Source organism: Salmo trutta, chromosome 1 (genome assembly GCF_901001165.1).
Source record: "Salmo trutta chromosome 1, fSalTru1.1, whole genome shotgun sequence".
Taxonomy (NCBI): domain Eukaryota; kingdom Metazoa; phylum Chordata; class Actinopteri; order Salmoniformes; family Salmonidae; genus Salmo; species Salmo trutta.
Window position 1 is genome coordinate 56447459 of NC_042957.1, and position 15778 is coordinate 56463236.

The 15778-nt window shown below is 44.1% G+C and overlaps 1 protein-coding gene and 1 non-coding gene across 2 annotated transcripts in view; one reads left to right on the plus strand and one right to left on the minus strand.

The window, feature by feature from the left end:
- Positions 1-11510, plus strand: part of grb2b (growth factor receptor-bound protein 2b) — a 46537-nt gene extending 35027 nt beyond the window's left edge. Inside the window, exons 4-6 of the mRNA XM_029765676.1 lie at positions 8324-8446; positions 9159-9327; positions 9658-11510. Coding sequence (XP_029621536.1) covers positions 8324-8446; positions 9159-9327; positions 9658-9843 — 478 coding nt within the window. The 3' untranslated portion in view covers positions 9844-11510. The remainder of the gene's footprint in view (positions 1-8323; positions 8447-9158; positions 9328-9657) is intronic.
- Positions 11511-13773: 2263 nt separating this feature from the next.
- Positions 13774-13855, minus strand: trnas-aga (transfer RNA serine (anticodon AGA)). The gene has a single exon. It is a non-coding gene; the product is annotated as a tRNA-Ser (tRNA).
- Between the last annotated feature and the right edge of the window lie 1923 nt (positions 13856-15778).

The window sequence follows — 15778 nt, forward strand, 5'->3', positions numbered from 1 at the left end:
ATCTAATTAAAATGGATTATTTAAGAGGTGGGCTTATTTGGAACAACCATGGGCTTAAAGGGTACACTCTGTATACTCTGTACCCATTAAGCTTAGTCTGGACTTTTCACACATTCTATCAAATATTTTTGTCTTCTTAAAACATGTAAGTAAAGTTATCAAACTTCATTTGAGAGATCTTTCATTTTATATTAAAAGAAATTGAAAAATTAGAGCAGTATATGTTAGAAATGTCTGAACTCATACTGAACACCCCACCGTACTGACAAATTCTCTAAAATGACTTTTATTTACATTTTACATTTAAGTCATTTAGCAGACGCTCTTATCCAGAGCAACTTACAAATTGGTATCCAGTGGAACAACCACTTTACAATAGTGCATCTAAATCTTTTAAGGGGGGGGGGGTTAGAAAGATTACTTTATCCTATCCCAGGTATTCCTTAAAGAGGTGGGGTTTCAGGTGTCTCTGGGAAGGTGGTGATTGACTCCGCTGTCCTGGCGTCGTGAGGGAGCTTGTTCCACCATTGGGGTGCCAGAGCAGCGAACAGTTTTGACTGGGCTGAGCAGGAACTGTGCTTCCTCAGAGGTAGGGAGGCGAGCAGGCCAGAGGTGGATGAACGCAGTGCCCTTGTTTGGGTGTAGGGCCTGATCAGAACCTGAAGGTACAGAGGTGCCGTTCCCCTCACAGCTCCGTAGGCAAGCACCATGGTCTTGTAGCGGATGCGAGCTTCAACTGGAAGCCAGTGGAGAGAGCGGAGGAGCGGGGTGACGTGAGAGAACTTGGGAAGGTTGAACACCAGACGGGCTGCGGCGTTCTGGATGAGTTGTAGGGGTTTAATGGCACAGGCAGGGAGCCCAGCCAACAGCGAGTTGCAGTAATCCAGACGGGAGATGACAAGTGCCTGGATTAGGACCTGCGCCGCTTCCTGTGTGAGGCAGGGTCGTACTCTGCGAATGTTGTAGAGCATGAACCTACAGGATCGGGTCACCGCCTTGATGTTAGTGGAGAACGACAGGGTGTTGTCCAGGATCACGCCAAGGTTCTTAGCACTCTTGGAGGAGGACACAAGGGAGTTGTCAACCGTGATGGCGAGATCATGGAACGGGCAGTCCTTCCCCGGGAGGAAGAGCAGCTCCGTCTTGCCGAGGTTCAGCTTGAGGTGGTGATCCGTCATCCACACCGATATGTCTGCCAGACATGCAGAGATGCGATTCGCCGCCTGGTTATCAGAAAGGGGAAAGGAGAAGATTAATTGTGTGTCGTCTGCATAGCAATGATAGGAGAGACCATGTGAGGATATGACAGAGCCAAGTGACTTGGTGTATAGCGAGAATAGGAGAGGGCCTAGAACAGAGCCCTGGGGGACACCAGTGGTGAGAGCGCGTGGTGCGGAGACAGATTCTCGCCACGCCACCTGGTAGGAGCGACCTGTCAGGTAGGACGCAATCCAAGCGTGGGCCGCGCCGGAGATGCCCAACTCGGAGAGGGTGGAGAGGAGGATCTGATGGTTCACAGTATCAAAGGCAGCAGATAGGTCTAGAAGGATGAGAGCAGAGGAGAGAGAGTTAGCTTTAGCAGTGCGGAGAGCCTCCGTGACACAGAGAAGAGCAGTCTCAGTTGAATGCCCAGTCTTGAAACCTGACTGATTAGGATCAAGAAGGTCATTCTGAGAGATATAGCAGGAGAGCTGGCCAAGGACGGCACGTTCAAGAGTTTTGGAGAGAAAAGAAAGAAGGGATACTGGTCTGTAGTTGTTGACATCGGAGGGATCGAGTGTAGGTTTTTTCAGAAGGGGTGCAACTCTCGCTCTCTTGAAGACGGAAGGGACGTAGCCAGCGGTCAAGGATGAGTTGATGAGCGAGGTGAGGTAGGGGAGAAGGTCTCCGGAAATGGTCTGGAGAAGAGAGGAGGGGATAGGGTCAAGTGGGCAGGTTGTTGGGCGGCCGGCCGTCACAAGACGCGAGATTTCATCTGGAGAGAGAGGGGAGAAAGAGGTCAAAGCACAGGGTAGGGCAGTGTGAGCAGGACCAGCGGTGTCGTTTGACTTAGCAAACGAGGATCGGATATCGTCAGCCTTCTTTTCAAAATGGTTGACGAAGTCATCCGCAGAGAGGGAGGAGGATTCAGGAGGGAGGAGAAGGTAGCAAAGAGCTTCCTAGGGTTAGAGGCAGATGCTTGGAATTTAGAGTGGTAGAAAGTGGCTTTAGCAGCAGAGACAGAAGAGGAGAATGTAGAGAGGAGGGAGTGAAAGGATGCCAGGTCCGCAGGGAGGCGAGTTTTCCTCCATTTCCGCTCGGCTGCCCGGAGCCCTGTTCTGTGAGCTCGCAGTGAGTCGTCGAGCCACGGAGCAGGAGGGGAGGACCGAGCCAGACTGGAGGATAGGGGACAGAGAAAATCAAAGGATGCAGAAAGGGAGGAGAGGAGGGTTAAGGAGGCAGAATCAGGAGATAGGTTGGAGAAGGTTTGAGCAGAGGGAAGAGATGATAGGATGGAAGAGGAGAGAGTAGCGGGAGAGAGAGAGCGAAGGTTGGGACGGCGCAATACCATCCGAGTAGGGGCAGAGTGAGAAGTGTTGGATGAGAGCGAGAGGGAAAAGGATACAAGGTAGTGGTCGGAGACTTGGAGGGGAGTTGCAATGAGATTAGTGGAAGAACAGCATCTAGTAAAGATGAGGTCAAGCGTATTGCCTGCCTTGTGAGTAGGGGGAAGGTGAGAGGGTGAGGTCAAAAGAGGAGAGGAGTGGAAAGGAGGAGGCAGAGAGGAATGAGTCAAAGGTAGACGTGGGGAGGTTAAAGTCACCCAGAACTGTGAGAGGTGAGCCATCCTCAGGAAAGGAACTTATCAAGGCGTCAAGCTCATTGATGAACTCTCCAAGGGAACCTGGAGGGCGATAAATGATAAGGATGTTAAGCTTGAAAGGGCTGGTAACTGTGACAGCATGGAATTCAAATGAGGAGATAGACAGATGGGTCAGGGGAGAAAGAGAGAATGTCCACTTGGGAGAGATGAGGATTCCAGTGCCACCACCCCGCTGGCTCGATGCTCTAGGGGTATGCGAGAACACGTGGGCAGACGAGGAGAGAGCAGTAGGAGTAGCAGTGTTATCTGTGGTAATCCATGTTTCCGGCAGCGCCAGGAAGTCTAGGGACTGGAGGGTAGCATAGGCTGAGATGAACTCAGCCTTGTTGGCCGCAGACCAGCAGTTCCACAGGCTGCCGGAGACCTGGAACTCCACGTGGGTCGTGCGCGCTGGGACCACCAGGTTAGAGTGGCAGCGGTGTTACGAACCCCTTTTGCCCTGCAGTCTAGGGGGGATGGCAACGAGACCGTAACATAAATCATGCAAATATTAATAGTGATAAGAAACAGTGAGAACCGATAACTACAGACAACTACAATCTACCGTCAAACTCTAATGGTTTATTTATAAACACACGGTAATGGGGTGTGAGAAAAGGGGCTGAGCTGGACCCAAGCAAAGAAACAATAAGCCAAAAACACCCCTAAGCTAGACTAGCCTATTTCAAGAACAGTTAGCTAACTAACCAAAAATACAGAGGGTGGTCCGCCCAGTTCTAACTAGGGTACTTAGACACAGTATTCCTACGGGTAATGTATGCCCATGGGCGACTTGTCTTGGTACCCCCTTTTCCCACCAAACAAACAATCAAACAACAAAACAATACTCACAGGATTACCGGACAAATGTGACATGCAGTTGCAAAAACAAAAGAGATCAATACAGAGATAGCGAGAGAGACACACACACAGAGAGAGAGATTGCGAGAATGAACACAAAGATTGATCTCAGATTGAGAATGAGCTTGCCAGATAATGAGCTGGGGAGAAAACTGACTGGGTTTTTAAACCAAGGGAAAGGGGCTGTGATTGGGTGAGGAAAGGGGAGCAGGTGTCTTCTGATTGGGGACTGGTTGATGACTGATTGGGGAGGAGAAGGAGAGAAAAGAAACACAGGATACACACTTGTATCCGTAACAAGCGGCCACGCGGTGTGAAGCGTTTGTATGGCCTGTGCAGAGGGGAGAGAACAGGGATAGACAGACACATAGTTGACAAGCTACAGAAGAGACCTATATCCATCCTACCCTGCCTTTCTAAGGTCTTCGAAAGCCAAGTCAACAAACAGATTACCGACTATTTCGAATCCCACCGCACCCTCTCCGCTATGCAATCTGGTTTCAGAGCTGGTCATGGGTGCACCTCAGCCACGCTCAAGGTCCTAAACGACATCGTAACCGCCATCGATAAGAAACAATACTGTGCTGCCGTATTCATTGACCTGGCCAAAGCTTTTGACTCTGTTAATCACCACATCCTCATCGGCAGACTTAGTAGCCTTGGTTTCTCAAACGATTGCGTCGCCTGGTTCACCAACTACTTCTCTGACAGAGTTCAGTGTGTCAAATCGGAGGGCCTACTGTCTGGACCTCTGGCAGTCTCTATGGGGGTACCACAGGGTTCAATTCTTGGGCCAACTCTTTTCTCTGTATACATAAATGATGTCGCTCTTGCTGCTGGTGAATCTCTGATCCACCTCTACGCAGACGACACCATTCTGTATACTTCTGGCCCTTCTTTGGACACTGTGTTAACAACCCTCCAGACGAGCTTCAATGCCATTCAACTCTCCTTCCGTGGTCTCCAACTGCTCCTAAACACAAGTAAAACTAAATGCATGCTCTTCAACCGATCGCTGCCTGCACCTGCCCGCCCATCTAGCATAACTTCTCTGGACGGTTCTAACTTAGAATTTGTGGACAACTACAAATACCTAGGTGTCTGGTTAGACTGTAAACTCTCCTTCCAGACTCACATCAATCATCTCCAATCCAAAGTGAAATCTAGAATTGGCTTCCTATTTCGCAACAAAGCATCCTTCACTCATGCTGCCAAACATACCCTCGTAAAACTGACCATCCTACCAATCCTCGACTTCGGCGATGTCATTTACAAAATAGCCTCCAATACCCTACTCAACAAGCTGGATGCAGTCTATCACAGTGCCATCCGTTTTGTCACCAAAGCCCCATATACAACCCACCACTGCGACCTGTATGCTCTCGTTGGCTGGCCTTCACTTCATAATCGTCGCCAAACACATTGGCTCCAGGTCATCTACAAGACCCTGCTAGGTAAAGTCCCCCCTTATCTCCGCTCACTGGTCACCATAGCAGCACCCACCTGTAGCACGCGCTCCAGCAGGTATATCTCTCTGGTCACCCCTAAAGCCAACTCCTCCTTTGGTCGTCTCTCCTTCCAGTTCTCAGCTGCCAATGACTGGAACGAACTACAAAAATCTCTAAAACTGGAAACACTTATCTCCCTCACTAGCTTTAAGCACCAGCTGTCAGAGCAGCTCACAGATCTCTGCACCTGTACATAGCCCATCTTTAATTTAGCCCAAACTACTACCTCTTCCCCTACTGTATTTATTTATTTTGCTCCTTTGCACCATATTATTTATATTTTAACTTTTAACTTTCTTCAAACTACAAATCTACCATTCCAGTGTTTTTCTTGCCATACTTTATTTACTTTGCCACCATGGCATTTTTTTGCCTTTACCTCCCTTATCTCACATCATTTGCTCACATTGTATATAGTCTTATTTTTTTCTACTGCATCATTGATTGTATGTTGTTTTACTCCATGTGTAACTCTGTTTTTGTATGTTGTCGAACTGCTTTGCTTTATCTTGGTCAGGTCGCAATTGTAAATGAGAACTTGTTCTCAACTTGCCTACCTGGTTAAATAAAGGTGAAATAAAATAAAAATAAATAAATAAAAAGAGGCTACGCTAATGCAAAGGAGATTGGAATGACAAGTGGACTACACGTCTCGAATGTTCAGAAAGTTAAGCTTACGTTGCAAAAATCTTATTGACTAAAATGACAAATGATACAGTACTGCTGGCTGGCGGAGTAGGCTAGCTAGCAGTGGCTGCGTTGTTGACTTTGTTAGAACGTGTAGCTGGCTAGGTAACCTCGATAGTTTCAGTACTACACCTTGTCATGATACAAAAGCAACTTTGTAGCTAGCTAACATAACACTAATCAAGACGTTCCTTTGTAATGTATTTAGTTTCTACAGTGCTGCTCGTCGGTAATAGTTGGCTACTTTTGGAAAAATGGCGTCGTGGGGGACGGAAATAGCTGGCTAGCTAACCTCGATAATTACTAAACTACACAATTATCAAGCTATGACAAAGACAACTATGTAGCTAGCTAGCTAACACTGCACTAGTCAAATCGTTCCGTTGTAATGTATTAGTATCTACAGCGCTGCTAGTCGGTAACGGTTGGCTAGCTAGCAGTGGGTTTGATGACTAGGTGTGTTGACTAAGTCTGGAGTCTGGACAAGGCGTCGCGTCGCGGCTGGCTAGCTAACCTCGATAATTACTCTAAACTACACAATTATCTTAGATACAAAGACAGCAAAGACAACTATGTAGCTAGCTCACTAACACTAAACTAATCAAGTCGTTCCGTTGTAATGTAATAGTTTCTACAGTGCTGCTAGTCGGTAGAAGTTAGCTAGTTGGCTAGCTAGCAGTGTTGACTAGCTAGCTAGCAGTGTTGACTACGTTAGGACGAAAATAGCTAACCTCGATAATACTCTAATTACTCTAAACTACACAATTATCCATGATACAAAGACGGCTATGTAGCTAGCTAAGAAAAATTGCTCAGATCAAACAAATCAAACCGTTGTAATGTAATGAAGTGTAATATTACCTGTGGAGCGAAGTAAAGTGCGACTGCTCGCTCCAAACCGGCCATTTTATAACATTTTTGACATGCGTTTTTCTGGATTTTTTTGTTGTTATTCTGTCTCTCACTGTTCAAATAAACCTACTATTAAAATTATAGACTGATCATTTCTTTGTAAGTGGGCAAACGTACAAAATCAGCAGGGGATCAAATACTTTTTTCCCCCACTGTAGGTTTTTGTCAAATTACAATTTTACTCAAAATGTAATGGGGAGACACTTGGTTATCATCATTATACAAGTAAATGTGTTTTTCAATACTATGATTACTGATTTAAAAACAAAGTAACTGATAATTAGCAAAAAATTATTTTGTCTATTTGAGAATCATTAAACCATCATATAAGTATTACTTATGTCACACCAGAGGACAAATTCAAGGCACTAATGCATGAAATGTTTCATTAAATTGGATACAAATTTAAAATAAGTGGTCACAGAACATTTAGAATTGTTTAGATATACTTTTTTGCAACTATATCTTTTTTTTACTTTCATTTTTGAAATAGTAATTTGTTCACTTTTGTTTTGGCGATATGGCAACTACCCACATGCAGTGCAGTAGTTTCAGCCAACGCTAGATGTTGATGTGCCTCTGCGTTTCATCTCCCGGTATATATTCACAGACCAGACCATGAAATATGGAACTTTTGGACCATCCTTGTGTTGAAGTTGTGTAAGTAATAACAAATTTGGGAGCCTGCTAAAGTCAGTCAAAATAGCTTTAGATTGCTTTTCCATAGTGGCATTTATATCTCTGTGTGTGTGTGTGTGTGTGTGTGTGTGTGTGTGTGTGTGTGTGTGTGTGTGTGTGTGTGTGTGTGTGTGTGTGTGTGTGTGTGTGAGACACGCAACCAGTCTGGCTCCACATGGCCTGGCTGCTTTTTCCGTGCCTGCTTTAATTGCTCTGCCGGCACCTTCATCAGACAGGGAACTGTAGGCTGGGGCCGGCCGATAGAGGGCACAAATGCAAAGAGGATTAGGTCTTGGTCATTTTATTATTGATTTTCACTTTCATGCAAAGGAGCCAAGATGTCATCTCTCTGGCTGCTCTGGTTAATAATTAACCGGAGAGAGCGCTTTCTCTCTCTTGCTCTCTTTTTGCCCCCTGCTGCTACAGCTGCCATTGGCCCAACCAGGGCTGCTATCACAGACCTGGCTGGGAGTGAGATGGGCTCTGCTTCAACAGCACAGCATGCAATCCCCACTCCTCAACCCCTGTGCCCCCACTGTACACAACGCCCACGGTTCTGGTTCTCCTACCTGCAGTATTAATCGGTTGACTGGGGCAGAGGCTTTATCTGAAATACTGTATAATCTCTCAGGACTATAAACAGTGGGAGATGACCATGTGTCGTCCCTGATCGTGAGGGAGCAGATGTCTATTTGTTTGCTTCATGCTGGTCCGGCTGTGTTCTCTCCCCTGACCCTGTGTGTGTGTGTGTGTGTGTGTGTGTGTGTGTGTGTGTGTGTGTGTGTGTGTGTGTGTGTGTGTGTGTGTGTGTGTGTGTGTTGTGCTGTCCCTCCAGGTGGTTCTTTGGCAAGATCCCCCGTGCCAAGGCAGAGGAGATGTTGAACAAACAGAGGCACGACGGGGCCTTCCTCATCCGAGAGAGTGAGAGTGCGCCAGGGGACTTCTCCCTCTCTGTCAAGTAAGTGAACACACACACGAAAGGTTTAGAAGCCCTGCTCTTCATATGTTGGGGCGAGGGACTTCTCTGCACCGTACAATGTATTGGATAACAGACACAAACATCTGCTATGTTTCTCTTCTTTCTCTTCCTGTGTTTAAATACACTACAGTGTTCTGTGCTGCCCCCTGGTGTCTATGAACATTAACTCCAGCTCACTGACATTCATTTTACAGCAGGATTTCAGCTCTCTTTCCAGCTTGCACAACACTGACGCAAACTCTTTGATTTCCCCATGTCTGTTTCCACTCTGCTTTACTTAAAAAGGCTCAATTCAGCAGCCCTCACTGTCATGTTGCTGTAGTGTCTATGTAAATTAGATAGCCAATTCAAGATAATTAAAGTGATCACTATGTGACTCCACCCGTCTATTGCCTTCTGAGTACAGAACAAGGAGTTTGTCTCAGTAGAGACTAATCCCCCTGATGGCTGTGGAAGAGGCTGGTTTATCTCCGTCTGCAGCGTTACCATCCATGGGGTCATGACCTGTGTTCACACTGTTATAGAGACAGTTTGTCTTCCTAATGTGTTGCTAAGAGAACATGTCCACATGTATTTCCTTTGGCCGTTGGGATCTCTTTTCTCTGTCCTGTTTCAGCAGTTCTGTGTCTGTTGACTGTCTGCTGCTGGCCAGCTACCCATGGTTCTCTTCCTCTGTCCCCCTTCTCCTCAGGTTTGGAAATGACGTTCAGCACTTCAAAGTCCTGCGTGATGGGGCAGGAAAGTACTTCCTGTGGGTGGTGAAGTTCAACTCGCTTAACGAGCTGGTGGACTACCACCGCTCCACCTCTGTATCCCGCAACCAGCAGATCTTCCTGCGTGACATTGAGCAGGTCCCCCAGGTGAGAACACATCCCCCTTAACCTTCATCTCTGGCTCTTTACCAGTGTGGCTTTGTAGGAGACTTAATGGTCACAACGACAAACTAGGTTATTAGTGTAAAATAATAGCTTTGAGGGAGACTGATTGGCTCCAGAGTTGCTGACTCAGTCCCTCATCCTGCCTGCCTAACCTTTGGATGTCATGGCATTGGCTCAGTTCACCAACGAGTCACGGTTGGTTCAGAAAACAAAATCAGAGAAGAACCGAGGCTTTGTCCTTTTGTCAGACTGTGTTAACATGTCTGGGACTCATGGATTTGTTTTGCTCTTTTTCTCTCTCTCTGCCCACAGCATCCCACATATGTACAGGCGCTCTTTGACTTTGACCCCCAGGAGGATGGCGAGCTGGGCTTCCGACGCGGAGACTTTATCCAGGTCCTGGACAACTCTGACCCTAACTGGTGGAAGGGAGGATGCCACGGGCTGACGGGCATGTTCCCCCGCAACTACGTCACACCAGTCAACCGGAACATGTAAACAAACACACAAACATCAACAACCACCCCATACCCCCTGTCAGCCCATCAACAAGACATCAGGAACAGAGAGGGAGAATGCAACAAGAAATGAAAATGGAGGAGTAGTTCTGTCGACAGCATCACCTTGTCGGTGGCAGCTGAGCAAAGCCAACTGTTAACACTGAGAATGTTCACCTTCATAGTGAACGCTTCAGTCAGAACTGAACTGTCATTGAGGAAAAAACACAGAGAAACTAAGCAAAGTGCACCAAAAGTGAAGATAATGAGAATGATTCTATACCTAGACTCCCACAGCTGCTTCTGTCCTCTCCTCTACATCTTTACATTCTGCCTTTCTTTTCCTTTTTTTGCTGCATGTTTTAATCACCTAAATGAAATACCAATAAATCCTAACGCTGTTTTAAATAAAAATACATGTACAAATATTTTAAAAAATGATTGAAAAAATTATAAAAAAATAAGGATGTTGTCTGCAGCAAGTTACCAAGTCCAAGATCATTGGCATGTGAGCATTGTACATCAGCCCAGGGCTGTATAAATAAATCACCTACAGTATAGAGAGAATCCATTTTTTAAGAATATATATTATATATATTTGTATGTGTTTTACCAGTCATCACAAATTGTGTTGTTTTTTCCATTTGTAAATTATGTTTAAAAAATGTTAGTCTGGAATAGACCTAGTAGCTCTGGGATAAACTGAATTGTCAGTATAATTGTCAGTATAATTTTTCCTGGATTATTTGAGGGCTCTCAGATATAATGGCATGATATTTAAAACATGAAATAATTTCCTTGTCTAATAAATGAGAGAATAATCTATTATTTTTTAACAAAACCAATCGTGTCAGGAAGCTAACGCCGAGCAGCGAGTAGAGCCATGTATGCTGCATGAGCTGTTGTATTATGAAACCCTGTAAAAGGCCAGCCACCTTTTGAAGCCAATGTATTTATTGCAGCCATTTTACTCTTGGGCCGTGAATGTAGCTGACTGAGTCCATAGACATTGACATGAGGGAAGCAAGGTCGGAGAACTGAACTACACAACTGCAAGGGATTTCCGAGAAGTGCTGAATTAGTAATGGTGTCAATATAAAATGATATAGAGAGATGTATGAAAAATATGCTTCAAACACACACACACATATATTAACAGTCCCCTCCTTGTTAGACTCACACATAACAAGTAGTGAGTTGGATAATCACATGATGGCATGATAAACAGTTTGAGAAAATGAAGTGTCTTTTATGCTAAAAGTTGAGAGATCAGCTTGACCAATGTTGTTTTTCTCTGTGGCGTGTCAAGCACTTTTTATGTTAAGCATTTGATTTCTGGTCTGGTGTGTTTTTTTTCTGTGTGTGTTTAGTTTCTTTGTTCTCTCTGGATAGTGCCTTTCTCTCTGGTGTTTCAGTGTCTCCGACCTGCTGCTTTGAGCCCCTTTGTGGGGCCCGTCAATCCTGCAGTGAGAAACCATGTACATAATCCAACCCGTCCCATCAACCCCACATCTCCTTCCCAACATGGAACTTTTCTTATTTAAGTGTATCTTGCCTTCTCTTCCCTATTGATACTGGGTTTTTTTGCCTCTTTTTTTTAATTTTATTTTATTTTTAAATAAAAATGCAATTCTACAAATAAAGAGAAACCATTTGGTGTGGTCCATAGATGGTCGCATATAGTTATTTTTTCATCTTGTGGTTCAACAAACCTTTTGATGGCTAAATTCATCTGTCTAAAAATGTATAGCAATGAATTGCCCATTATCTGGCTTTGCATCTGACAACCTGTAGGGACTGGGACATGCAGTGTTTGGCCATGAATTAGACAGGAATCACAAATAAATACCTATATTGACACATCAGGCTCCCATGCGTGTACAATGCCAAGTTCCTGTCCCTCTGGGTGCCATGAACAAGCTTCATTTCAAGAGGAAGCTGATGGCTTGGCGTCTTTAAGCACAGCCTTGGGTCCTTGCTACATACAGGGGTTTGCTGCCCGGTGAAAATGTACACATTGCATTACCCTTGGTCTGTTGGACTGTCTGCTTTTGTGTTCTGTTATTTTTAGCCCTTAAACACTTCCAACCAATCTGGCCACTTTCTGACTATGTTGCGTCACATGCAGGCAGCCTTTCCACTGACGGACACTTAACAAAACAGCGGACTGGGAACATTAAGTGCTCTCCATCCTCAGTCCATGGAATTCATTGTAGTCTAAGGATGTCATGTACTGTAAGAAGTCTCATCAGGTCTAGAGGCATTATGTAAGTGAGCAGCATGAATATATAACAGCCATATTTGATGACGTTGTCCCGGATAGCCAGGGAACTTCACGAGCATTTACCAAAACCTGTCTTCTCCAAAAATGTGTCAGACAATCTCCCAGGGTCCCTATCCCACCATTTGAGGATCCATTAAATTATCAATTGTCTGTCAAATTTTCCACTAAGGGACTTGCTGGCTTTGAAAACATGGAAACACATTTTTTATAGATCTTAATGCAATTCACATGTGTATTATTGCATGATTAAGTGTTTACATAAATTATTAATTGTTTGTTTGCTAAGATGCAACGTACAGTTTATCTCTCCGCTTAGCTCGGTGTGTGTGTGTGCGCGTCAGTTTATCCATTCATAGGTGTGGGTGTGTGTGCAGAGAAATACATATTTGTATTCTCCTTCAGACATCTAGCGACATTGACACACACAGTGAAATAACACTGAACTTCCCATGTCATACTTCCTGGGGCCTGTGTTTTTGACACCACTGGAGCATATTTTTTACTGTGTTCAATGTAGGGGTTTGGCAGGCGGAGGGACTGATTGGATGCTTAGGTTAAACTACAGCAGTAATACACTACACAAGCCTTATTGTAGTATGGAGATTAAATTAAACCTGAGGGCCCTGGGCACCAGGCATTTTCCAACATCCCTGGCTCCTGTTCAGAGCATCAAGACAATAGATTCACATTGCTGTCGTCTCTTGGATTAAAAGTCAAAGGGTAGTGAGTAAGTTAAACACCCACGTGGGAGGCATCCTGTCACTCACCCTGGGTCACACCAGTTCATGATCCACTATTGGAAGGTAGTATTTGAAGGCAAAACTTTCCAGATCTTCCCACTGCTATTGTTTATGCTGTCATCATATTCAAATAGGAATAACGACACCACTGATGCTCACCCGCTTACTGAACCTCATGCAAATAGTCTGTGAAATGCAAGCATTGGATTCTTTGTACTCCAGTCATCCCGTTACTTATCAGACTGAGATATCTCAATGGTGTACTTTTACACTACCACCATGACACTGTCAAAATGTCTCACTACAACCCAGACTGTCAGATCAAGCATGCCAAAACATGTTTGTTCTACAATGCCTTTAATGGGTACACATAGTTGCCAATATGAAAACGAATCTGTTGTACCCACTACATTACATCAAATATAGACGCAACTAAAAGGTCTGTGGTAAAGATGATCATCCTTGTATGACTGCAATCCCTGCCTGAAGACAGAAAGGTTTATTCTGGTATACATAGTGCATTATCGCCACCTGGCAGCTATCATCATCTGAAATTAATTGGTTTTCCTCATGCCGCCATTCGGTTCGACCACTGCATGGCGCTATAATAATGCTAATATTTTCCCCGTGTTCAATTTATTAGATATAAAAGTATGCATATGTCAATGTTTTCAAAGCCTATTTTAAAAAATAACGTTAAAATTCCTTTTGTAAAAGTGCATCACTACGATAATGGGGTGTAGTTTTTGCGTCCTTATATGTCCGTTGCGAGAATCATTCGAGATGAATTAGTAAATGCTGCCGTTTCCTATATGAACTCACTGCATTTGTACTCAGTTATGACCAGACTACAAGACTGGACAGTGTACTGTATAGATTTTAGCAGCAACCTACAAAAAAAAGTGACCGTTGTCGGCAGGATTCGAACCTGCGCGGGAAGATCCCAATGGATTTCTAGTCCATCGCCTTAACCACTCGGCCACGACAACTTGATAATAAACTTTCAAAAATGTGCGTAATCTATATAACAACGTGTAATAAGTTCTTGTTGAAAGTGTAACAATGAAATGTAGTTTCCGCCTAATAATTTGTATCGTGATGTAATTTATTTGATTGTAATGTTTTTAATAAAGTGGTATGAGGTTGTCGTGGCCGAGTGGTTAAGGCGATGGACTAGAAATCCATGCCAACAACGAATTATTTTAACATCAGCCGTAACGTGACGATGAGGAAATGTCCACTTTTGGAGACGTTGTAACACATACATACAGTAACGTTACGATCAATTATGTATATACATGGTGTTATGATCTATATTGTTATATACAGTACCAGTCAAAAGTGGACACACCTACTAATTCAAGTTTTTTTTTTTTTTACTATTTTCTACATTGTAGAATAATAGTGAACACATCAAAACTATGAAATAACACATATGTAAACATGTAATAACCCAAAAATGTGTTAAACAAATCTAAATATATTTCTTATTTGAGATTCTTCAAAGTAGCCACCCTTTGCCTCCTTGATGACAGCTTTGCACACTCTTGGCGTTCTCTCAACCAGCTTCATGAGGAACGCTTTTCCAAGAGTCTTGAAGTTCCCACATATGCTGGGCACTTGTTGGCTGCTTTTCCTTCTCTCTGCAGTCCAACTCATCCCAAACCATCTCAATTGGGTTGAGGTCGGGTTATAGTGGAGGCCAGGTCATCTGATGCAGCACTCTATCACTCTCATTCTTGGTCAATTAGCCCTTACACAGCCTGGAGGTGTGTTTTGGGTCATTGTCCTGTTGAAAAACAAATGATAGTTCCACTAAGCGGAAACCAGATGGGATGGTGTATCGCTGCAGAATGCTGTGGTAGACATGCTGGTTAAGTGTGCCTTGAATGCTAAATAAATCACAGACAGTGTCACCAGCAAAGCACCCCAACACCATCACAACCCCTCCTCAATGCTTCACGGTGGGAACTACACATGCGGAGATCATCCGTTCACATATTCTGAATCTCACAAAGACACAGCGGTTGGAACCAAAAATCTCAAATTTGGAGTGATCAGACCAAAGGACAGGTTTCCACCGGTCTAATGTCCAATGCTTGTGTTTCTTGGTCCAAGCAAGTTTCTTATTATTATTGGTGTCCTTTAGTAGTGCTGTCTTTGCAACAATTCGACAATGAAGGCCTGATTCACGTCTGAACAGTCTCCTCTGAACAGTTGATGCTGAGATGGGTCTGTTACTTGAACTCTGTGAAGCATTTATTTGGGCTGTAATTTCTGAGGCTGGTAACTCAAATGAACTTATCCTCTGCAGCAGAGGTAACTCTGGGTCTTCCTTTCCTGTGGTGGTCCTCATGAGAGCCAGTTTCATCATAGCACTTGATGGTTTTTGCAACTGCGTTTGAAGAAACTTTCAAAGTTCTTGACATTTTCCGCATTGACTGACCTTCATGTCTTCAAGTAATGATGGATTGTCATTTCTCTTTGTTTATTTGGACTTGGTCTTTAACCAAATTGGGCTATCTTCTGTATACCACCCCTACCTTGTCACAACACAACTGATTGGCTCAAACGCATTAAGAAGGAAAGAAATTCCACAAATTATCTTTTAACAAGGCACACCTGTTAACTGAAATGCATTCCAGGTGACTACCTCATGTAGCTGGTTGAGAGAATGCCAAGCGTGTTCAAAGCTGTCATCAAGGTAAAGGGTGGCTGATTTGTAAAACACTTTTTTGCTTACAACATAATTCCATATGTGTTATTTCATAGTTTTGATGTCTTCACTATATTCTACAATGTAGAACATAATAAAATAAAGAAAAGCCCTTGAATGAGTAGGTGTGTCCAAACTTTTGACTGGTACTGTACATCATTGGTTACTAGGATAAGGTTATCACACATAGTCATGT